Here is a 25,961-nt window from a genome sequence, read left to right on the forward strand (position 1 = left end):
GTCCTCAACACTGGCGATGTCTGATTGACCAAGAATTCCAGAAGGCTTCAGTGGCATCCATATGGATGTGATATTATGACCTTAAGAGCTATTATGGCCGTTAGATGTGCCTGGTTAAGCATCCACTGCCTTTGGATCAAACAGGTGTGATGGTTTCTTGAACACCAAACATCCATGAATACATGAACGGCCACAACTCAGAATGCAGCATGGTGAGTGTGCATGGATCGATCATACTGTTCTGCCAAACCCATCCCCCCCCCCCCCCCCCCTATGCATATACCTCTCAGTCTGTCTTCAAACGCACTCAATGGCACAATCTGTCTCAATTTGCACAATGACAAACTTTAAACTCACAAGGGTCTTCCATTTTTTTCTCACAAAAAAGAGCAGATTATGGAGTTTGCAGAATGATACATTAATCTACAATCACCCAATCATCGACAAACTCAATGCTAATATTGGCTGGACAGGAGCAGACATCAGGCAGGAGGTAGAGGGATAATTCACAAGCTTGAAGCTTCACCAGTTGGCCCAGGACGTGCATTTAGCAGAGGTTGAAGAGCCTTTACAACAATGCTCATGTTTGGCCGAAAGTCTGCTTCATATTGCACACACAAAGCAGCTACTGCAGCCATCTGATTGCATAAAAAATTATACTTAACTAGAGCACTAATTTCAAATACCAAAAAGTGTTAGATTTACGACTCAATGCAGCAACCGATTCTAGGGCTACTAGGTCACAACTTAGTTTTTATGCTTTACACAAATAGTAAAGGGATTTGGGAACAAAAGCTAATTGGGAGGTCAACGTGTGGACTCATGATATGCATCAACCTACAAGAGATGAGAGAAAAGGGAAAAACCTTTGCTACTGCTTTAGGAGGGTAGTCCCCTTCCAGCCGAGGGTCCACACATTGTCTGACCTTGTCTTCACTCAGTCTCGGTGTTGCCTGAAGAGAATATAACAAATATACAACAGTAAGCAAACACACGCAAGCACATACAGCACAAAGCAAGCAACCAAACATTCATGCACATGGTTGAGAGACGATTGTTACCCATGTCACGAGACTCTGTTGCCCCCTTGGGAGTGTGTGATCAACAGGCTTGCGACCTGTCAAGAGCTCCAGAAGGACAACACCAAAGCTGTAAACATCACTTTTTGAGCTCAGCTGCCCAGTCATAGCATATCTGAATTAACAAACAAGGCTCAGCTCGGTCATATGGCCAAGAAACAACACATTGATAAGAGTAAAAAATATTGTAGTCAAACCAACTACAAATAGAAGATCATATGCTGGCAAAATAAAAAAATACAATTTGCCACCAAGAGCACTTCTAGCACGGAAAAAAAAGGAAAGAAAGGTGAAGATTTTTTTTTTTAATGATATGCAATGTTTAGACCAAATTCAAACTAAACCACTGTTGCATCCAGCCCAAGCAGGGGTCATGTTCAACAGCAAGACCAACTAGAATGAAGGTGTCTTAACATTTTGAAACTTTGATGTAATGAAATGGTTAGTAGAATAAAACATCAAATTTACTATAATTTTGGCATATGAATAGGACCAAAAGGCTGCAGATCAAGAATCATATCTCAAATCATGCAAGGCTAGTCATATTCAAGAGAAACTTTACAGAGGACCTGATGAATCACCAGTATCCATTTTTGATACATTAATATGGTCACAGAACATTGTTGGTGGGCTTCCCCCCCCCAAAAAGTACATTGTCATCTGGCTAAATTGCAAGAAACTGATTCATACTCTTTGTGACAGAGGATTCATATGCAAGCAACATGTCCCTTCCTAAGATTGCTAATGGCAAAAAGCTTGCTTACATCTTTTACCATCAGAAGTGATGTTTCATCCTTCTAAGCTCTACCCACCTGTCGGATTCAAGGTGTACAAGATAAAATAATGTATTTCCAGCAGCCTGTTTCAAGTAAATCAAGAATTTGCAACCAACCTTTCATGTCCATGATCCATTACTCCTGTTTGTTCAGGGCCATTGAAGATCAGCAGCTTATCTTAACCAACAGCCACCACCAGCTCATGAGAGCTTGATTCAAAGTTACCATTCCTTGAATGCCAAGACCGGCCACATTATTCAGGTCCATAAAAGATGCAATACATACCAAGTCACTTCACTCAATTACAAAATTCCTGAATTTCTTGCCCCAACTCTCCTGACTTGCTTTGGACTTAATATAGACAGACAAGGTAGAAGGAGCCTAATGTTGTAAGCAACACCATGCTGCAAAGGACAAGGACATGCTCTTCATGTTGCCAGTTATCTGCTCACTCAATTCCACACATTTCAACATGTTGGCAGCTAGGACTGCACAACAGGTCAGGGTAGCCTATCAACAGGCCATGGCCTGGTCAAAGCAGCCTGTCCACTTGGATAGGCTGGGTCGATGAAGCTAGGCCAGCCCGGCTCAGCCAAGGATAGAGGTTCAACTGACCATGAAGTGTCATCAATGATTTGTAGTGCTGATATCGGACATGCATGCTAAGGGTCCATGTGACAAGGACCCTCACTAGCTGACAGTGTAAGGCAATCAAGATTACATTACACTATCCAAGAAGCAAGATGCACACATAAAGACACTTATACACAATGCACAAATTAGCAAATTGAATCTTATTTTAATCCACCTAACAAAAAAATATTATTTTAATCCAACAAAATAAATGATTTAAGAGCCTTATGATTAATCATGTCTGCCCTATATATGCAGGAAAAGCAGCACCACAGAGAGCCTCCAGGCAGCAGAAAGCCATGAGACCAAATTGGTTTCTCAAAGGCCTTATGGCTGCACCAAATGTTTCCTTATTTGTATCATTTTTCAGCTGTTGTTGTCTTTGCAGTATTGTTGAATTAAGTGAAGGCCCTTCTACAGAAATATTTGTACTCTGGCCTCCTCTAAGCCAAAGCCCAGTTATACATAAACCATCTATTTGCACTTCCTAATTCTGAATTCTGTTGATCAAATTGTTTCATAGGTAACATGAGTAAAGGTAAAAAAAAAAACTTCTAATGCATCAAATATATATGAAGATAAGTGAATCATTAACAGAATGTGGATACAATTTTCATGGGTAGCATGACTAAGAGTAATTAAAAGCCTGTAATAAGGTTTTTATTTGATGAAAGTAAATGTAGCCAAATGTTAGATCAGTTGAGGAAAAAAAAACTCTTTAGAAGAGAACTGAATAGATGTTTGCATACCATTAATAATGAAAAACTTGAAGCTGTAAGCTATTTACCTAATAAAGAAATGAATTATATGACTATCATATATTACCATAAATAACTTCTCAAACACAAATATGCTGGACATTTCGTTTAACATTTTATACAGAAATCTTAATCAGAAAAGAACTTACTCCGGAGCATGATATCCAAAAGTTCCCAACACACGAGTCGAATGAAGCCTTGCCGCATTATCAGGTGATTGATTTGATAGGTCAAAATCAGCTATCTTAGCCGTATAATCATCAAATAACAGAACATTGCTGGATTTTATGTCACGATGGATAATGTGAGGCTGTGCTTTTTCGTGTAAATATTCAAGCCCTTTTGCAGAACCTACAGCAATTTTCACTCGCTGGGCCCAACTTAAAACAGGACCTGGTTGAGCTCCTTTGACACCCTTACGTCCTACACCATGCAATCATATTACATATCAAAATTCGTGTCCTATATCCAACACATTCATGTCAATGAATGAAAGGAATCAGAATGCTATATAATGACTAACATGATGCTTCTGCCATTCAAGTAAAGATACACAGATCAAAAGTTCATGGAATATTCTTTGCATTTGTGTTATCATATCTAGACAAAAAAGCACATTCTTTTACTAGTGAAAAGTTTCTCATATAGGATATTACAAAGGAGAACTGATAAGGCATGAATGGATCATTTCTTGTGTAGGATCAACAGAAATGAAAGGAGACCTGTAAGGGAAGTAAACTGGACTGTATCTTTTATACAAATTCCTTCTTCAATCTCCACAACTTTAACTATAAGGCTACAATAAAAAAATCATGGCAACGCCGCAACAGTATTTACATTATCCACAATTTGGTGCTCACAGGTCCTATTTTCTCCTGTCTAGTGTTGACGTAAATGAACACTTTATCACACATGGTGGATAGAGTCACAGCTGTGTTGAACATGATCAATATCACAACAACCAAATCCATCCTGATTCATAATAGATGTTTCTTTCTGTGAACTAATTCTTCATCTATGCAATTCAACTTTAAGTTAGATTTGTTGATCATAATGCATTGAAACTTTTATCTACAACTGATGGCAATTTTCATGGAATATTTTTAGCATTTTGTGCATGAACCAATGTTGTAAATAGCGTATCGGAACCCGTATCACATGAGTCTCAGATATGGGTATATCATACTGTATCGTATCGTACGATATGGGAAAATCTTGAATTAAAAACCGCAAAAATCTGAAAAATTACAAAAAATAGAAAAAAACTCCAAAAAAAAATATAGAACGCAATAGAAAAAAACATGAATATATGCACATAAACATTCACTAGTAAAACATTAGATATGATACTGACAACACTCCTAACAAACATTTAACAAAAGTCACAAGCATGAATGTTTGATATCAAAGTAGTTATATATTACATAGCAAAATAAAAGAAAAAGCATCATAATCTATCAATCATAACGAAAACTATATTCAAATGATAAATCTTCTTCTTCAGAGTTTTCTTCTCCTCCTTCATCCACATTCATCTCTGGGCCGGCATAATCATTGTCATCATCCACCTGAGCCACCATCTCAGCCTCCAGTTGCCTCCAATCCTAATCATCATCCAAGACATGAGGCACTTCTTTTACCCAATCATCTAATATATCGAGGTTGTCAAGACTCAATACTGATGAGATCGTAGTTTCTCCTCTAGCGTCTTCTCCATTTTTTTTGTATTTGTCTGCAATATTCAGATATTAATTAGAATACAAGTTGTATTAAAGTGGATCCACTAACATATATTTTAATGTTACTTTTGCTTCAATCTCATGTTGTAGGTGACAAATACAAGATCATTTAATCGAGAGTGCTCCAATCTATTCTTTTTCCTTATGTGGATGCGCTAAAAAAAAACTAAAATTTCTCTCGTTTCCACTTGCACCGTATCCCTGAGTCAATATACGTTGTGCAAACCTAGATAATGAAGAAGCATATTTCACCATTGATTTAAACCAACAAAAGAAAAATATATCATGAGAGAAAAACCTTGCAACACAAAAATACATAATTAAATTTTCAAATGCATACCAGACCGGAATAGGCTACGCAATTGGATGGCATTCCTTCATTAAAAGTTTCCCTCGTTTTGTTCACACTTGGTTAACTCCAAATGAATTTGTCTCCGGCCACTATGATCTCTATTAAGTTTCTCAATGGAGTTCAGAATGCAAGTTTGTACCTCCCCATCATATAAGAATGTGGGGAAGAATTTGATGGCAGGATTGAGGAGGCCACAACAGAATGTCTTGATGGAGCTGGTGAGTCCATCTCCTAATCAATCACCTTCCAAACTGGTATATAATATTTTTTCTTGTTGAAATTTTCTCTAATATGTTCTTTTTCCCTGTTCATATCATCATACAAGGCATAGCTGGAGTCTCGTCACTGTCCACTCTCCTCAACACTTTCACGAGTGACATTGTCATCCTAAAAAACAAACTGCACCGCTTCCAAAACTCCATGGAGAAGACTATCTCCACTATCTCAACCCCAATAAGTTTCTGCGTAATCCTCATTGCAAACCACTCATCTGAAGCAAACAATTGCTTTAATTTATTGTCAATACAAGGCGTATCAACTTGGCGCCCTTGGTAAACCTCCTCATGAAGTTTAGGATAGCCGAATGATTATAAAAAAAATTTGTTACTTTTTTGCACATATCAGTGCACCCAAAAATGACCTCCATCTCACTAATATCTTCAAGCATGAAATCAATGCAATGCGTTGCACATGGAAAGCAAACAAAACATTTATATTCCTCATGCAACATTAATCCAGAAACTTTAAAGTTTACTGCATTATCAGTAATGAACTGGACCACATTTTTAAGCTTAACATCCTCCACCACATCTTTAATCACAAACAACTCATCTAACATCTTTTGTCTATTAGACATATCAACGGATTTAAAAAATATAACATCTTTAGGACAAGAAACCAAAAAATTTACCAAATTTCACTATCGCTTGTCCGTCCACTCATCTGCCACGATGGTGCAACTCGTTTCCAAGACTCTCTGAACTCACCACACCACTGCTTCACTTTTGCAACAACTTGCTTCAAAATCTTGCCCCTCAAAGCATGATAGAAGGGTATCGTGTAACCAGCTCCTATATTGGCTATTGCATCAATCATAGCTTGAAAATGATATGAGTTTGCAGTGTTGAATGGTGTGCAAGTCTCATAAAAAATGCCCAACTGCTAGATCTGTTTGCTGAATCATTTGCTTGAAGGTCATAGCAGAACGTATACATGGTTGGTCTCTAGGGGTCATCCTAGGTGGGAAATAGGTATCAATCCCATGTCCTAGACTAGTAAATCCCCTATCTCCTCTCTTTATTCCCCTACAAATACCACCTACCACCAAGTCCACCACGAGATGGTGCACATCTAGTACCACTGCTACCTGTCCCCACCTCTACCCCCTTGCTCTTCTGTTGCCGTAAAAATTTCAACTCCTCCTCAGTAGAGTCGGTCACACTGTCAGTTGCTTCCCCATACACCTCAAGTGGTATTTTTGGCAATTCCCAAGGTTGGGACGTATCGTAGTCCCCAATTTTTGCCGATTTCTATTGTTTTTTCTGCCTCCACCTTTGAGATTCCTTCAAAAGACATGTATCTACCATTTCACAACATCTAGCAGATTCGAAAAAGTGCATGTTGTTGTATCTTTCCTTGTGCCGACCAAATGATGCTTCATCCTTGAAATGCCTTAATAAATCTGCCTCTTACAATAGTTGCATTGGTTCAACATCCTATTTCCTTCATAAATCGATGTATAATGATCTCATGTTGGGTCTCTTGATGTAGCCATGCTCCAAATACGTTGAATCAAACCCTTTAGGATTCAAGTTTGAGGGTTGAAGGGCACAAAATTGTGTTTATGAAGGAAATGGACAGATTTAGGGTAAATCACGGCACTAGGGCTCAGATCTAGCAAAAGCCTCAATTTCTAGGGTGGGGTAGGATGAAAATGAGTGGGATTTAAGACAAAACACACTTTTAGGGCTCAGATCTAACAAAAACCCCAAATTTTAAAGTGGATTTGATCTCAAAATAGGGTGGGTAGGCTTAGAAAAGGGGTTTAGGGAGGGAGAGCATGATAAAACAGGGTTAAAATGATACTTGGGGGCTAAAAAATGGACCCCATAAATGGCAGGTCACCACTTTTCTGGCGCAAGTTAAAAAAAACAAGCTCGACTCGTGCGATACAAGGTGTATCATACGATACAATAGGATACACATATCATATCGGTACGATAACCATAATGAATACAATTTACTACTTAAATTGTATCGGTTCCCCCACTGATACTACGATATATCGTATGATATTGTACGATACGATACTCCGATACTGACAACATTGGCATGAACACACACATAGAGGTCACATTCTTATTTCCTAGTTATAATGAATTCTTGTTTGTTCTAAACATGTGCCATGTTCTGTACCTACAAACCATCAATGTAACACAGTTACATGTCCATATCCTTGCACATATTGTTTTAAGTCCTTGTAGTTGCAAGTTGGAAACTTTCATCCATGCCTGACAAAATGTTAACACTTAGCATTCTTATCAACTTTATTGTTCTTTCCCTTTTCAGATGGCCATTCAGGGATATTCCTGTAATGAAATATGCAGAAAAACAAAGAGTGCGATAAGCACTTACAATACCCACTAATGAACAAACAAAAGAGGTAACACTCAAACCCACAAGAGACAACACAACATAAAAATATAAATGTCTCTTATTGAAAAAGAGAGAGAGCTCTCAAAAGTGAAAAATACAAGAGGGGTTCACCCCTATATATACACAAAAGAAGGAGAGGGGGGTGGCCTTAAGGCCTTAAAAGAAGAGCCACCTAGGGGCTCCCCATGGAGTCGTTGGGAGCCCCCAACGGTCACAAATGTGACCGTTGGGGCCCCCATCGACTCCATGGTGGGGCCCCTTTTATGTGAGCAAAAAACAAAAAATAAAAAACAAAAAAATGAAAAGAAAAGAATTACAAAATAAATGAAAAATAACAAGTACCCCTATCGGGTACTTGTGAAATGACTAAAATACCCCTATTGGGTATTTTAGACAATACATATATATATAAATATATATATATAAATAAATAAATATATATATATATATGAATTACATGTATTTTAACACCCTCCCTCAAGCTTTACGGGGATATAACCGAAAGCTTGTTAAGGAGAAACAAAAAGCGAGGAGCAGCAAGGGCCTTAGTGAAGAAGTCCGCCAACTGGTACTCAGATGTGACGTAAGGAAGTGCTATGGTTCCTCTTAGGTATTCATCACGAACGTAATGGCAGTCTATCTCAATATGCTTAGTACGCTCATGGAAGGTGTGATTGCTTGCAATATAAATTGAGCTTTTGTTGTCACAACACATCTTCGAAGGAGTAGAGATGATAATGCCCATATCACTGAGGAGACTCCTTAGCCATACAAGTTCCATGGTTGTAGTGGTCATAGCACGATATTCCGCTTCCGTTGAGGACAAGGATACTTTGTGTTGCTTCTTGCATCTCCAAGAGATCATAGAGTCACCTAAGAAAACACAAAATCCCGTAGTTGAGACTCGGTCATTGGGATTTCCTCCCCAATCAGCATCAATATAAGCAATTAAATCAAGTGATGAGGAGGAGGAAAGAAAAACTCCCTTAGTTATGGTGTTTTTGATATATCTGACGATCCTTAAGACTACACTCATGTGCACGGTTGTAGGTGCATTTTGAGGACGACATGAGCTATGTCTGGTCGAGTGATGGATAAGTAGGTTAGAGACCCAACAAGTTGCCGGTAGGGAATAGGATCCTCGAGAGGTGTTCCATCTTCCAATCTTAATTTTGCATTGATGACTTCAGGGGTTTCTGCCTTCTTATCATCGGAGATACCGGATTTGGAACAAATGTCAGCAGCAAGTTTCATCTGAGAGAGAATGTACCCTCGAGGAGAGTACGCCACTTCAATCCATAAAAAATATCTTAAGAAACCAAGGTCAGACATGTCAAAATTTTCTTTTAAAACTTTCTTAATATCATTAATTCCTTGCTCATCACTTCCAGTGATGATCATATCATCAACATAAAGTAGTAAAATAACTACTGAAGACCCTGCACTTTTCACAAACAAAGCAGTGTCAGTATAACATGAACGAAAATTCAAACTTATCATTACATTACTAAATCTATCATGCCAAGCCTTCGGGGCTTGTTTCAAACCATATAATGCCTTTTTAAGTTTGAGAATTTTATCTTTACCAATACACACTCCTGGTGGAGGATCCATGTAAACTTGTTCATTTAATTCACCATTTAGGAATGCATTCTTAACATCTAGTTGATAGATAGGCCATTTTTTGACTGACGCCAAGGCGATAAGAGTCCTAACACTGATCATCCTAGCTACGGGTGCAAAAGTTTCTTCATAATCTATACCGTATTCCTAAGCATATCCTTTTGATACTAATCGGGCTTTATAGCGTTCTAATGAACCATTACTTTTAGTTTTAATTTTGAAGACCCATCTACATCCAATCGATTTCTTTCCAGTGGGTAATGACGTTATTTCCCAAGTTTTTGCCTTTTCAAGGGCACTAAGTTCTAAGTTCATGGCTTCAACCCATTGGAGAATGTTTTTGGCTTCATTATAATGTGAAGGTTCATGAAATGAGTGTAATGCAATTAGACACGCTCTATACCTTGGGGTTAGAGACTCATAGGAGACGAACCTATTAGGAGGATTGGAGATTCGGCCGGATCTCCTTAAGGAAGTTTCTTCTATGTTGGACCCTTGAGAGTATTTTTCTAAGGCGCTCATTTGAGCTTGTTGACCACGCCTAACATAGGTTTGGATTGGTCTATCACTTTCATCTTCAACATTGTCAAGAGGAATATCCTCTAGGTCATTCAACGACTCATTAGAGATTTCCTCTTCTTGAGGAGTCTCATCTTCTTGGGAGAGAAGATCAAATAAGAAAGCATATTCACTTTCGTCAATATCTTTAGTTTTCATAAAACCATTTTCATTTTCCAAAAAGGTTACATCTTTGGATACATAGAGTTTGTTATTTTTCAAGTCAAAACATCTAAAACCCTTTTGATTTTCTCCATATCCTAAGAAAACACATTCAATAGCTTTAGGAGATAATTTGTCTCTTTTATGTGTAAGGACAAAACATTTACACCCAAAAATTCTTAATCTATTGAAATCGGGTGTTCTTTCAAATAGTTTTTCATATGGAGATGTATTTTGTAAGGATGAAGATATCATTCTATTTATCAAGTATGTTGAGGTTAAGGCGGCTTCGGCCCAAAAACTCTTTGGAATTTTCTTAGAAATGAGGAGAGTCCTAGTGGTTTCCATGATGTGTCTATGCTTTCTTTCGGCTAAACTATTTTGTTGAGGAGTCCTAGGACACGATCTTTGATGACAAATTCTATTTATTTCTAAATACTTTTGAAATACATTTGATAGATATTCTCCACCTGAATCGGATCTAAGAGTAGAGATATTACTTGAAAATTGATTTTTGACTATCATATGAAATTTCTTGAAGAAGTCAAAGACTTCGGATTTTAAATTGAGAAAGTAGATCCACACATATCTAGTGTAGTCATCAATGAAAGTGACGTAATAGGAGTATCCTCCTTTAGACATGACTGGGGAAGGACCCCAAACGTCCGAATGGACTAACGCAAAAGGTCTTTTGGACACAAAGGTTCAATTTGAAAAAGGGGTAGATTTCATTTTGCCAAAAATACAACTCTTGCAAACAAAATGTTTCTCATTACAAAATTTCTTTCCAAATGGAAAGGAGTACATTTTTTAGAAACTTGGATGTCCAAGTCTTTGATGCCAAATTTCAATATTTTTATCTTGGACATGGTTACAAAAAGAGTTAGTGGGAAGTTTCAAGTTGTTCATGTAATAGAGATCTCCCCTCCTATGGCCTTGCCCAATCTGCTTCCCGAACCAGAGATCCTGTATAGAGCAATCCGTAGTTGAGAAGGAGATTTCACATCCATGATCACATATTTGAGCAACAGAGAGGAGATTTAAATTAAGTTGAGGTACCACTCTCACGTTTGGCACAAAAAAATCTTTAGAAAAATTTAAGGTTCCAAAACTTTTTACTTGTAAAGATGTACCATCAGCAGTTGAAACATAGGAGTTTTTAGAGTTATTACACAAATCAGAAAGCTCATTTTCAAGAGGGGTCATATGAAATGAAGCTCCAGAATCAAGGATCCAAGAAGACATACCTGGAGGAGAGGAAGAAGCTATGGCGGCACCCGAGGTAGATGGAATCTTGAGTAGAGTTTGTAGTGCTTCTGATAGTTGAGCAAGAGAAAAAAACTCCTTCCCTTTGATAGTTTCCTCCTTTTGAGTAGCTTCTTCAACGGTGGCAACCTTGTTTTTAGGTGCTTCATTCAACTTAGGGCAATTAGGTCTTATGTGACCCGGTTCTTGGCAATGATGGCAAATGGCTTTTCTATAGTTGCCATTATAATTATTTTGCCTTCTAAAGTGTGGAGGCTTATAGGCTTTTACATGGTTGCCGGGTTTAGATACGGCCAAAACATCATCTCCTCCTTTAATCATGCCAAAACGAGTTTCTTCTTGGCATATTTCGGCTATGGCATCTTCCAAGGGAAGAGACTTAGATCTATGAAGAAGGGAAGATCTAACTTGTTCATATTCGGGCCTAAGCCCATGTAGAAATTGAAAAAAGTGTTCTTTTTCCATTTGTTCTCTTCTTAGTTCCACATCCACACTAGAAACCCACTTTGGTTCTAGTAAAGATAGTTCATCCCATAAGGGTCCAAAAGTGCTATAGTAATCCCTTATACTCATTTCTCCTTGCTTGATAGTCCGGATTTTTTCTTGAAGAAAGAATTGACGAGCAAGGTCTTTTTGAGTAAACATATATTTCATAAAGAACCATGCTTCATTAGCCATCCGAAACTTAGCAATGTTGGCGCAAATCTTGATCTCCACATTGTTCATGAACCAAGCAAGAATCTTCACATGCTTACTTTCCCAATCTTCCACTTTAGATTGGTGATCTTCAATGGCCTTCATGCGTGCATTTCCTTCAAGAGCTTTCACTTGATCACCATCCATCTTAGTGAGTTGGAGTTGTGGTTCCGGAATGGTGCCTATAACGTATCCCCAAAGTTTTTTTCCTTTAAGGTTGTTCTCCATGGCGGCGGCCCACATCATGTAGTTGGAGCCATTGAGCTTGAAGGAGAGATCAATCTTTTGTTCCCCTTCCATTTAATCACTCACAAGAGGACAAACGAAGAGAGATAAAAAAAACATTAATATAGCTACTCAACTAGCTATATTAAGAAGAAGAGCATACACAAGGCTTTGATACCATGTAATGAAATATGCGGAAAAACAAAGAGTGCGATAAGCACTTACAATACCCACTAATGAACAAACAAAAGAGGTAACACTCAAACCCACAAGAGACAACACAACATAAAAATATAAATGTCGCTTATTGAAAAAGAGAGAGAGCTCTCAAGAGTGAAAAATACAAGAGGGGTTCACCCCTATATATACACAAAAGAAGGAGAGGAGGGTGGCCTTAAGGCCTTAAAAGAAGAGCCACCTAGGGGCTCCCCATGGAGTCGTTGGGAGCCCCCAACGGTCACAAATGTGACCGTTGGGGCCCCCATCGACTCCATGGTGGGGCCCCTTTTATGTGAGCAAAAAACAAAAAATAAAAAACAAAAAAATGAAAAGAAAAGAATTACAAAAATAAATGAAAAATAACAAGTACCCCTATCGGGTACTTGTGAAATGACTAAAAGACAATATATATATATATATATAAATATATATATATGAATTACATGTATTTTAACAATTCCCTCACCTTACATTCTTTACTTTTAGTTTATCAATGAACATATGTTATGCACAAACTTGTATCATGGAAGTGCAACTGCTCTGCCTTTTTATTTGTCCAACCAATTCAGGAAAACCAAATATCCTACTGTCCAAGCATTAGGGAACATAATTTGCTCAAAATACGCAGCCAAAATTGTCATCCTACACTTAGAAAAATAGACCTAGCAAAAATAAGGCCATTTATTCAAGAATCCACCAAGTAAAACCTCCTTTCTTTCATGCATGCCAATGATGCTTTTCAGGCTGAAGCATTATCCACTGTCATTTAAATGCGACTGATTGACGAATACCAGATTATATTTTAGTGTTTTGGAGTGATTACTTTATGGTAGTCATGGCATAGAAATACACCATGTGGCAATCCCACAGTACTTATCTTCATTATCGAATGCTGAGACAACTGCTGCAATCCCATTCGTTATTCTGCAGTGATGCATTTCAAACACATTTCTTGTGTACAGCCATCTTAAATACTTTACTTTTGCATAAGAAAAAAACGCGTCCATAGATTGCTTTCTTGTTCATAACCTTGTACCAGCTTTTCCCACACTTGTAGTGCGATCTCCACTCAAAATGTAAACCTAACAAAGCAGCCTCAGAAAGGGGACATTGGTCATACGATGTTAAACCCCTGATCAGTGGCTCTATAATTTCAAACATCATTATAGAATGAGATTATAAAAAGAACAAGATGCTTATTTATTGTATACTTGTTCTTGACTCCAATATGAATGCCTTCCGCATTATTTCTGGTGCTTGCATCTCATTCTCACCACTATGATAACCACTTTATTTGATAGATGATTGATACTTTGTAACATGGAAATTGATGCTAGTATGTAAATTCTTCATGAATGTGCTGCTTGTTTAAATGTTGTCCAAGATGGAGCTCAACGCTTGTCCAATATGCATGATCCCAATGTTCTTAACCAGCCATGTGCTCATGTTTTCACTTTTCATGCTCATAATTCTTTCGTATTCATCGACATTTTTTGGATTGATAATGACCTTCCGCTTCACCAGATAATTCTGCTTCCGTCACAAGTTCATGAAAAGGAATTCTGAATGTCTCTCATTTACCTTGGACATATCCAAGATTGCACACTTTATACCTTTGTTCCCACCTATGTCACATGGGCATTACTGCAGGTAGAGGGCATGGCATACACAGTGGATACAACAGTAGAATTTTGTAAAAGATGGTTCTGTGTGTGTGTGTGCACATGTCGCAGCTACGCTACAGTTTACAAAGTAAATTAAATATGAACTAAGTAGGCAACAATATATCCTTGACCATTTATTACTAAGAAATCAGAGCTACAAAGCATGTCAACTATATAAAATGAAAGGACAATTACAAAATGGCAAATGAGAATTTTAGATATGGAAAAAATGTAAAATTTTAGAGTAAGCCAAGCATTCCATTCATCACTATGATCACATATCAAGGGAGAGGAAGTGAATGACTTGGCATTTCAAGCGTTTATCCAAACTGGTATCTAATCTTGGGCAAGCATTATTTGGCCAAATATGAATCACAGTTAGATCGGAACAAGCAAGCTAAACTAGGCATTGAGTGGTGACTCCACTTCTTTTTTCTTTTCCTCTTTTCTTATATATCCATTTCTTTTTATTAGCACAGTTCTGTGACTTTTCAGAAAATTCTGAATTAATAAAAGGTTCACCCTTTTTGAAGAAAAGAAAAGAAAATAAAAACCAAGGGATGCAAAAGTTTTTCTTTTCTCTTTTCTTATCTCTCCATTTCTTTTTATTAGCATAGTTTATTTAAAACATGGCAACCCCATGGATGAAAATTTGGGTAACCCACAACAAGCAAGGCCACTGAATTCCCACCTTCCACAAAATATGGCTATAGAAATTCCTCATTTAAATGCAAAGCACATTCACAACATTAACATATTTCCTCGTGAAATCTTTTCCTTAGACAATTACATTAGCAAAACACTTATTTGACAATCACTGACATATGGACTTTTTCTAGGATAGGTACTGCTTATCTACATCTCCAGATTCTCCACCTGAACTATGTACCTATGATGACTCCAAGATGACCACTTGGCAAGGACATTGTAATATTTCATTCATTGCTTAAGTGTTACACTCTCATGGAATGTGAAAAGGACATTGCTATCTGATACCAATGAGCATCCAACTCCTGTAGTAATTGTCAACTTTGACACATTCAGCCACTTGTCCATAAAATTTAGGTCTACAACATTTACATGAAGTGACACAGAATTAAATTCTAAATTTAGAACTCCAAAATTAGACTATGTTCAAGATTAATGATTAAAATGTAAAAATATATTGCTATTACATATATATATATATACATATATATATAGAGAGAGAAACACACACACACAGACACACACACACACACACACACACACACATATATATATATATATATATATATATATATATATATATATATATATATATATATATATATATATATATATATATATATAATACCCACTAGGGGTAAAATAGTCTTTTCACATGTAACACGCATATCCATTAGGGATATGCTTTTCTTCTTTTTCTTTTTCTTTTTCTTCTTTTTCTTTTTCTTTTTCCTTTTTCCTTTTATCCTAATAGGAGGGGTCCACCATAGAGACGTTGGACCTCTCCAACGGTCATAAATATGACCGTTGGAGGGGCTCCAGCGACTCTATGGGAGCCCCTCCTTGGGTCCCTTTTGTGTATAAATAAGGGGCTTTGCCCCATGTAATTCTTAAGCTTGTTTAAGCTTTTCTTAATAAAAAAATTTATATTTTGTAGCTCTCTTTTTCTCATTTTTGTGTTTGTCCATTGTCACTTTATGGCTTATTGTATTTTTGCCCATTAGTGGCCCATTGCTTGTATGCTTGTGCATCTCTTAGTCACTTAGTGACATTATCTTTTCTCATTAATGTTTCATGACACGGTACGAGAGCCTTGATTGTGAAAGCATCATTGGAATACTCTTACTTACGTTTGAGTAAATTTTTAAGTGTCATTCTTTTGTTCATCAAATTCTTCCAAGATGGCCGACAACACAAAGATCAATCTTTCATTCAAATTGAATGGAACAAATTATAGAACGTGGGCGGCTGCCATGGAAAACAACCTTAAAGGTAAAAAATTTTGGGGATATATATGTGGAACCATTTCAAAACCGCAATTGAAACTTAAAAAAAAGGAGGGAAATGAAGAAAAAAAATTTAATGAAGAAGAAAAGGCTAAAGCTATTCAAGAGTACCAATCTAAAATTAAAAATTGGGAAAGTGAGCATGCCAAAATATTGACATGGTATTTTGGTATGGTTTATGAATAATGCGGAGCTCAAAATATGCGCCAATCTTGCCAAATTCAAAAAAGCAAATGAAGTTTGGTTCTTTATGAAAGGTATGTACACTAAAAAATGCCTTACTAGACATTTCTTTTTGCAAGAAAAAATAATAGAAACCAAGCAAGGGAACATGAGCATCAGAGACTACTATAGTGCTCTATCATCATTATGGAATGAACTTGCTCTTCTCGAACCACAATGAGAAGTGTTATTGCTATGAAGCAAGGAAAAATGGAGAGAGAGAGAGAGGTTATTTCAATTTATTCATGGGCTTCGTCCCGAATTTGAACAACTAAAAGGGTCCATTCTTCATAGGGCCTCTACCCCTCTTAATAAAATTTTAGTTGATTTATGCCAAGAAGAAACTCGCTTGGCTCTTAAAAAAAATATCGATGAGGTCCATGCGGTATCTAGACTGGGAAATAATATGAGGACATATAAACCTCCTCATTTTTGGAAAAATAACAATGGTGGAGAAAGAAAAATTATTTGTCACCATTGTAATGAACCGGGTCATTTTCCACTGGATTGTCCTAAACTCAAAAGAAATGTGGTTTCTGTTGGAGAGTGTCCAAGCAATTCAAGTGAAGAATGAAAAAGAAATGGAGATATAAAGGACTCCATTGCACAACTTACCGAAACTCTCCAACAATTCATGAGGATCAACTCTTTCACACCTTCCACCTCCGGTGCCGCAATCTCATCAATTCCCGGTATGTCTTCTTGAATTCTTGATTCGGGTACCTCTTTCCACATGACTCTGAATGCATCTCTTTTATCAAAACCAAATCTCAATTCTTTTAAATACTTCGTTTCCACGGCCGATGGAACATCATTAAATGTTGAAGGAATGAGAAACATCGAAAAAGTTTATGGCTAAAACAAAGAATTTCATATTCCAAAAATTAGAATCATTCCAAAACTTAATTTAATTCTTTTTTCGGTCTCTCAAATCACCGATTTTGGATTTAATGTCTATTTTTCACCAACCAATTGCTATGTGCAGGATCTCTGGTCCGAGAAGCGGATTGGGCAAGGCCATAGAAGAGAAGACCTATATTACATGAATTTTTTGTCTTTGTCATCCAAATCTTTTTGTAATCTTGTTCAATCTAAAGATCTTGAGACTTGGCATAAAAGGCTTGGTCACCTTAGTATTTCTAAGTTGTATCTTTTTTCATTTTTAAAAAAAAATTGTAATGAAAAAACATTTACTTGCAATGATTGTATCTTCGAAAAAATGCATTCGCTTCCGTATCAACATAGCAATTTTATTTTCAAAAGATCATTTGAACTAGTGCATTCGGATGTATGGGGATCGACACCCGTTATGTTTAAAGGAGGTTATTCCTATTATGTTGTCTTTATTGATGATTTTACTAGATACACATAGGTTTATTTTATCAAAAACAAATCCGATGTATTTTCTAATTTTAAAGAATTTCATGTTCTCGTTCAAAATCAATTTCAAAACAACATAGCCATTTTTAGATCCAATTCCGGAGGAGAATACGTGTCAAAAGAATTTCAAAACTATCTTAAACTAAACGACATTATACATCAAAGATCTTGTCCAAAAACTCCCCAACAAAATGATCTTGCTGAGAGGAAACATATGCATCTCATTGAAACAACAAGGACTCTTCTTGTTTCTAAAAATGTTCAAAGAACTTTTGGGCCGAAGCCACTCTTACCGCCACTTATCTCATAAATTTAATGCCTTCCTCTTCTTTAAAAAATGTCTCCTTTTGAGAAATTGTTCAAAATATCACTGGATTTTAAAAGATTGAGAGTTTTTGGTTGTAAGTGCTTTGTTCTTTTTAAAGGACAAGATAAACTATCACCAAAAGCTCTTGAAAGTGTTTTTATTGGCTATGGTGAAAATAAAAAAGGTTATAGATGTTATGATATAAAAAACAACAAACTTTATGTCTCAAGAAATGTGACCTTTCTTGAAGAACAAAATGGTTTTGAAATTCAAAAATCTAAAGAAGAGATTGACTACTCTTTTCAATTTGACTTATTACCTAGAAATGAGTCTAAAAGTGATTTAATTTGTGATCATACTTGTGATGACAATTCACATCAAATTGTTGATTTGTCACATCAAATTGATGATTCTCACAATGAGAATTTTAATGATATACATGTGTATACTCGGCGTGAGGGAAATGAACCTCAAAGTGCTTTCGATATATACTCTCAAAACACCTCCTTAGAAGATCAAGTTAAAGAAACCCAACCTAAAAGATCTTATAGGAGTAGTAGACCTCGACAAAAATTCATGTCATATGATTTCTTTTCTCCAAATTATAGAACTTGTCTAATGATGATACATTCCAATCATGAGCCTTCCAATTTTAAAGAGGCTAAGCAATATCCACATTGGCTTGATGCGATGAGACTTAAACTAGAAGCCCTTAACAAAGTCAATACTTGGACCATTGTAAATCAACCATTAAATAAAAAAACTATTGGATGTAGATGGGTTTATAAGGTCAAAACCAAGAGCGATGGGACATTAGAAAGATACAAAGCTAGATTAGTAGCTAAAGTATACGCTAAAGAATATAGAATCGATTATGAGGAAACCTTTGCCCCAGTTGCCAAGATGACTAGTGTAAGAACCATGATAGCTTTAGCATCTATTAAACAATGGCCTATCTATCAACTCGATGTTAAAAATGCATTTTTAAATAAAAATCTTTGTGAAGAAGCATTTATAGATCCTCCGTCGAGTCTTGAGATTGGTAAAGGAAAAATTCTCAAACTTAACAAAGCCCTTTATGGTCTCAAACAAGCTCTAAAAGCTTGGTATGATCTTTTTAGTACGGTTGTTCTTACTAATGGTTTTATTTCTTGTTATACTGACATTGCTTTACTTGTTAAGTCTGCAGAAGATCACATAACTATCCTTTTGTTATATGTTGATGACATGATTAGGAATTAAGCTTATTAAAAATATTCTCAAAAATCATTTTGATATGTCTGACCTTGGGTTTTTAAGGTACTTTTTAGGGATCGAAGTTGCATATTCCCCTCGGGGGTATGTTCTATCTCAGATGAAGCTTGCATCAGACATTATTGCTCGGTCTGGATTAACTAACGAAAAGAAAGTGGAAACTCCCGAAGTAATCAACACCAAGATAAGAGCCAATGATGGAACTCCATTAGAAGATCTCACTCCTTATCGTCAGTTGATTGGATCACTCACATATTTGTCTATTACCAGGCCAGACATTACTCATGTTGTTCACAGTGCAAGCCAATTCTAGACTGCTCCTACTTCGATTTACATTGCGGCTATCATGAGAATTATCAGATATTTAAAGAAAACCATAACAAAATGGCTATTCTTATCTTTCTCTTCATCTCCTAATTTAATTGCTTATACGGACTCTGATTGGGGGGGTTAACCCCAATGATCGTATTTCTACAACAGGTTAATGTGTTTTTCTTGGAGAATCATTAATCTCTTAGAGATGTAAGAAACAACATAAAGTGTTACTTTCTTCCACAGAGGCTGAGCACCGAGAGATGGCCACCACTACCACTGAACTTGTCTGGTTGAGAAGTTTGCTCAAAGATATGGGTGTCTCTTTCTCTACTCCTTCGAAACTGTGCTGCGACAACAAGAGTGCTATTTACATTGCTAGCAACCACACCTTCCATGAACGAACAAAGCATATAGAGATGGTTTGCCACTATGTTCGCGATGAATTCTTGCGGGGTACCATTCAACTACCATATGTCACTTCAGAGTATCAGCTAGCGGATTTCTTTACCAAAGCATTGCCATCGCTTTGTTTCTACTTTCTCCTTAGCAAACTCTCGGTGATCTCACCGTGTGTTTGAGGGGGGTGTTAAAATATATTGTTATTACACACACACATATATATATAGACACACACACACACACACACACACACACACACACATATATATATATATATATATATATATATATATATATATATATATATATATATATATATATATATATATATATATATATTGTAATACCCACTAGGGGTAAAATAGTCTTTTCACATGTAACATGCATATCCATTAGGGATACACTTTTCTTCTTTTTCTTTTTTCTTTTTTCTTTTTTCTTTTTTCTTTTTTTCTTTTTCCTTTTATCCTAATAGGAGGGGTACAACATAGAGACGTTGGAGGGGCTCCAATGACTCTATGAGAGTCCCTCCTTGGGTCCCTTTTGTGTATAAATAAGGGGCGTTGCCCCATGTAATTCTTAAGCTTGTTTAAGCTTTTCTTAATAAAAGTTTTCATATTTTATAGCTTTCTTTCTCTCATTTTTGTGTTTGTCCATTGTTGTGGCTTATTGTGTTCTTTCCCATTAGTGGCCCATTGCTTGTATGCTTGTACATCTCTTAATCACTTAGTGACATTATCTTTTCTCATTAGTGTTTCATGACATAAAATGCTCCCAAACTAATGATCATTCTACTATTTTAAGTGAGGAAGAAAGAAGTAAATCAAGTTGTAACATCATTACATTAAGGGGCAATAAACCAAACCCATTATCAAATTGTGTTTGCTTCAGTCAACTGTATTCACTTGTGATAAAATGGAACTTTAATGATAATCAACACCAAATCATCAATGAATGCCACTAGCAGAATCGTTTGAGGCACTTATTGTTTCATGTAGCATGAGCCACCCCAAGATCATAGTTTCCCTAATAGGGCCCTTCATGATTTTGTTACTACACTGATACAGTCATCTATTCAGAAATTATCAGATCGACAAATTGAAAATTTGATTAAACTATAAACACATTAACTAGCATACCTTCTGCAGTTCAGACAGAAAGCTTGAGGGATGTTGGCTTCTAATTGATGAGCAAAATCTACATGAGAAACTGAAATTTACTTGGAATATTAAATAAATGGGGAAAAAGTCAGGAGTGCTAAAATTCAAAGCTGTTAAATTCATATCATGTTTCTGGTACAAGAAAACTAAGTGTTATACAAACATCCATACACTGAACAGAACAGGTGTTATGAAACTTATGATTTAATTCAATGGGGACTGATATGCTAGGATCATTAACAAATGTCTTACAGTCTTGGTTATTATTTTACTTTAGAAAAACAAACAGGCTATGAGAACAAATCATTCAGCATCAGTCATTATTGATATCAACCCAAGACCGCAACATCCAGTACCATGAAGGATATCATGAAGAGAGCCCATGGTTGCAAACTCATATGCAAGAACACGAAGGCTTCCATCAACACAATAGCCGACCATCTCCACAAAATTTTCATGCTTGAGCCTTGAAACCATTGAGACCTGCCAAGAGGTTCCAGAAATTTAATATAAAACAGCCACATCAACATTATTTCCCAATTCAACTATCCAGTAAATGCAAGAAAACTGACCTGAGCAAGGAATTCTTGGTCTGGCTGCTTACTGGCATCTAACTTTTTGATAGCTGTAGCTTGACCACTTTTTAGGACACCATAAAATACTCGGCCATATGAACCCTCCCCAATTAGGGCCTTAGCACCAAAGTTGTCGGTTAACTCCTTCAATTCATCCACTGAAATTGCAGTGACTAAGATGGGTTGAACCTTCAAAGTCTGTGCACCCTTAGGAGTTGCTTCTGTAGGACGGTAAGCTCCATCATTCCCTGCAGAATTTTCTATATAATTAGTTCCCCAATAAAAGACATAACATGTAAATGATAGCACTATTCAAAGTTCAAAACAAAAAAACCTCCAAAGAAAAGTATAGAATGGTTAAGCAAGAATATTTAGCAATAGAAACAGACATATTTTTGAGATTACAAAAACAAAATTTCTACTAACCTAAAGATGGCAAAATTTCTAAGATTAGTGCATACTCATTCAAAGGCTGACATCAAATATCTTCAAAAAACATAGCCACTAGATGTGTGAGATCAATAGTAATCACAGGTTGCCAAACTGAGCATTTAACATAGGGTGTTTGATATGAAAATAGATTTAACAGGTGTATATGATGTTTCCTAGAAGGCCAGAAATTCCAGACAGTGTAAAGCAAGCTCGAATGAAGAAGAGGGAAGAAAGTGTTCCGTGGGGCACAGAACTATTCCCTACAATAAAGGAGTTCCCAGATATTTTAGAAAGATCTGTCTGAGAAGTTTATTCTGCAGAAATCCTGCCTTCTCTTATAGCTGTAATCAAAGGCTAGCAACTCTTTTTAAGTACATCAATCTAGTGACTGAGAGATTCATGGACCAGCACCAAACGCTTATGTTATTCCATCATGAGCATTTACCTCCATTGATAGTGTACAGACCTTATGTTCCCTATTCAAACCTTAACATAGTGGAACACTTTGATTGTGCCACAGTCTAGCCAACCAAGGGAGGAGGCAGGCAATTGCAATCCAACAACCATGACAACATATTGGAGCAGAAGAGATTTTACATTACGGAATCCTTTGGCATCTGATGGGTACGTATACAGAACAAAGACCCATAACTAAGGCCGACTAAACCTGTTGCTTGGGTGCTGAAAAGTACCTTTTGGGCGACAGGTTATAACCTAGCAGAACTATATTCAGACAGACAATTCTAACATGATAAGCATAAACCTAGATTTACAGTACAGCAATGCAAGAGAACGGACCAGATAGAACCATATAAATTGTATGTTTGACGTAAAGGGTCATGTTTTGTATGACAGGCAAGTTCTGTTGAAGTAAATTGGCAAATTGCACCACTAGCGTCCATGCGTAGAAACAAATTCCTAAAGGAAAACTAACTGCCAAACAAAATAATGTACAGACAATAAAAGGGAAAAGTGGGGCTTCCAAACGAAGCATGAAAAGGAAATTATTAAGAAGCACTGCTCATCTGCAAAAATATAGCACATTCATTCTTATTGGTAAAAGATACAACTTACGCTGATTACCACCCATATTGTTTGCAGCAAACGGGTTTCCGCTATCAGTTGTCTTCATGACAGGATCATCTTCACAGCAGCTAAAACAGCCCATTCTTATGTTGCAAAAGAATCAGTTTCTTTCCTTTTTTCCTGATGCCAACAGCTCTAAAGCATGAAGTCAGATGATTACTTAGAAGGGCCTCAATCACAAACAAGAGAGTGGTTTCCAAAATCCAATGCTAGAATTCAAAAGTAAACCAGAGCACGAATTTAAAAAAAAAAAAAAAAAACATATGTTGAGAATGATTAAAAAACAATAAAGTAAACGACGAATTAAATACTAAACAGGCGTTTCCAAAACCGCATGCTAGAAATCAAAGTAAACTAGAGCAACTAGCTTTAAATGAACGAAAGAAAATTAATATGTTGCCAGAAATTAAAAAAAGAAAAAGAAAAAGTAAACGAAGAATTAAATTCCAAACCTGTGACAATTTACAAATATATAAATTCTGTTTACTCATCCTTCAAGGAAAAAAAAACACAACAAATGAAAGTAAAAGGATGCCAAAAAGATCAGACGAAACGCAACCACAGAAATTAACTGATCCAGTCAAACTAAAACGCTCGAAATTCCGAACAACTGAAAACCAAAGACTGTCTCTGCGATTTACACAACAAGAAGGAAGAGGGAACATGATTTATTCATATCGCAGGACCCAACCAAAACTTTGCAGAATGAACAGCTCGAAAGATCAATTAAGAGGATTAAAAAAATTACTCAGATAACATGAACGGAAAAAAGATGATCAAGAGGAAGGATAACATCACCCCAGTTACAAGCTCAATACAAAGTCCGGTTTAGAATATGATAAAAAAACTTATTAAAAGAAAACCATAATGTAAATTACTGCAACTGAACCAGTATTCCAGCTCTATCAGGACACTTCCACACGTGCGGGTTTCCACTATATCAACAGGAAAATGACGGAAAAATTCCCCGATCCTAACCTTTTAACCCCAGATATTCGTCGGTTGAACAAAGAATCGATATAGGAGTTCACAATAGCAATTAAGGCCGTAAATTACGGGAGAAAATGACAAAAAACGAAATTTTATCCATTGACCTACCTTCAAGCCGAGCATAAACCCAAAAACAAGAGGAAAAAAGCAAAATTTTGAGCCGCAGACACGGAAATATCACTCATACGAAGAGAAAATTTAAAAATCGACCAGAAAATCGACAAAAAACGTAAAAATCAAACGGCGAAACATAGCGAAAAAAGAAAACCGAAGATTTCCCCGGAGGAAACGCAAGGGAACCAACCGAAACCGATCGAAATTGTGGCGAGAAACGATCATTCGTGAGAAAACAGAAGCAGCGGGCAGAAACACGAAGATCGATCTTCGTGTCGTGACAGTATAAAATGTAAAAAAAGAGCAAAAAAAAGTGAAGCTTTCGTAGTCTGACCTGCTGATAGTGAGAAGAACAAGAAGAATAACGCCCGAAGATTTCGTAGTCTTCCCAGCAGAAACTACTCTAAGGCACAGAAACTACGAGTCTTGTTCACTACAGAGAGAGAGAGAGAGAGAGAGAGAGAGAGAGAGAGTCTTACTTCGAGAGGAGATATGACGAAGGACGCCTGTGACGAGTGCGATCCGTATGAGAGAGAGAGAGAGATTGAAGTATAAGGAACTAGTGAGATGGAAAGGAAGAAAAAACAAAAAGAAAAAGAATGTTAATTTTCAAATGACCGCCACACTCTTACTGTTAATCTATATATCAGACAATTTTTTTTTTTTTTTCAAATACACTTCAGCCTCTCAATTTACCCCCGAGTAAATAAAACAGACAAGATATAGAGTAACGGCACGCAATCAAGTTATCTTTGAAGACAAAAGGTTCTCGTCTCATCAGATACACAAATTCTGTTTCACATCAGCGAGGATGGGAGTGGACCCGGGGGAAACGGGGCCCCACCCCACCTCGTCCGGTTTAGACCCGGGGATGGAGGACATAAAACGGGGATGGATGCAGGGATGAAGGTTAAAATCAAAACACGTGCAGGATGGAGGCGGGGATGGACTTATGCTTACACCCGCCCCGTTCCATCCCCGTCCTCGATCCCCACCCTGTCTGGTTTCCGATTCTTCTTTAGAGATGACAGTGTACCGAGAGAAAATGGAGCCTTGTTCCGCCTCATCCCTTTTGGACCAAGGATAGAGGCGGGGATGGAGGTTAAAATCAAAACTCGTGCGAAGATGGAGGGTAGGATTTTGAGATGGGGCGGGGGTGGAGACCTTGTCCCCCACCCAACCCCGGTCCACTGCCATTCCTAGAGGGAACATGTGCTACCTATATGCTCAAAGGAGGACCATCCTACAGTTTGGCGTTGGACTAAGATCATTATTTTCAGCATATACCGATCAAGATGGCAGGTAGGCTATGTCTGATGGTCGCTTTC

General features: G+C 37.0%; 1 protein-coding gene across 3 annotated transcripts; it reads right to left on the bottom strand.

The window, feature by feature from the left end:
* Positions 1-346: 346 nt before the first annotated feature.
* LOC149826662 (pto-interacting protein 1-like) lies at positions 347-25,151 on the bottom strand. Of its 3 annotated transcripts, none has more exons than XM_090018929.1 (8): positions 25,113-25,151; positions 23,518-23,664; positions 22,009-22,259; positions 21,793-21,919; positions 3,396-3,669; positions 1,062-1,194; positions 867-953; positions 347-638 (listed from the first exon to the last, which is right to left on the bottom strand). In XM_090018929.1, exons 2-8 carry the CDS (start codon positions 23,609-23,611, stop codon positions 507-509), a joined length of 1,098 nt encoding a protein of 365 aa, XP_089875055.1. In that variant the 5' UTR covers positions 23,612-23,664; positions 25,113-25,151; the 3' UTR covers positions 347-506. The 3 variants fall into 3 exon arrangements, with proteins under 3 accessions (XP_089875055.1, XP_089875057.1, XP_089875056.1); XM_090018931.1 differs by having other exon boundaries at positions 23,518-23,649; positions 25,113-25,149; XM_090018930.1 differs by lacking the exon at positions 25,113-25,151 and adding an exon at positions 24,968-25,065.
* Positions 25,152-25,961: the final 810 nt, after the last annotated feature.

Source organism: Nuphar pumila, chromosome 10, assembly GCF_984573655.1.
Source record: "Nuphar pumila chromosome 10, dmNupPumi1.hap1.1, whole genome shotgun sequence".
Lineage (NCBI taxonomy): Eukaryota > Viridiplantae > Streptophyta > Magnoliopsida > Nymphaeales > Nymphaeaceae > Nuphar > Nuphar pumila.

Coding starts and splice junctions, on each gene's coding strand:
- LOC149826662 (XM_090018929.1), bottom strand. CDS start 23,611: ATGGGCTGTTTTAGCTGCTGTGAAGATGATCCTGTCATGAAGACAACT. Junction 954..1,061: donor AACAGAGTCTCGTGACATGG/GTAACAATCGTC, acceptor TATTCTCTTCAG/GCAACACCGAGACTGAGTGA. Junction 639..866: donor CTCCTAAAGCAGTAGCAAAG/GTTTTTCCCTTT, acceptor TTATGCAATCAG/ATGGCTGCAGTAGCTGCTTT.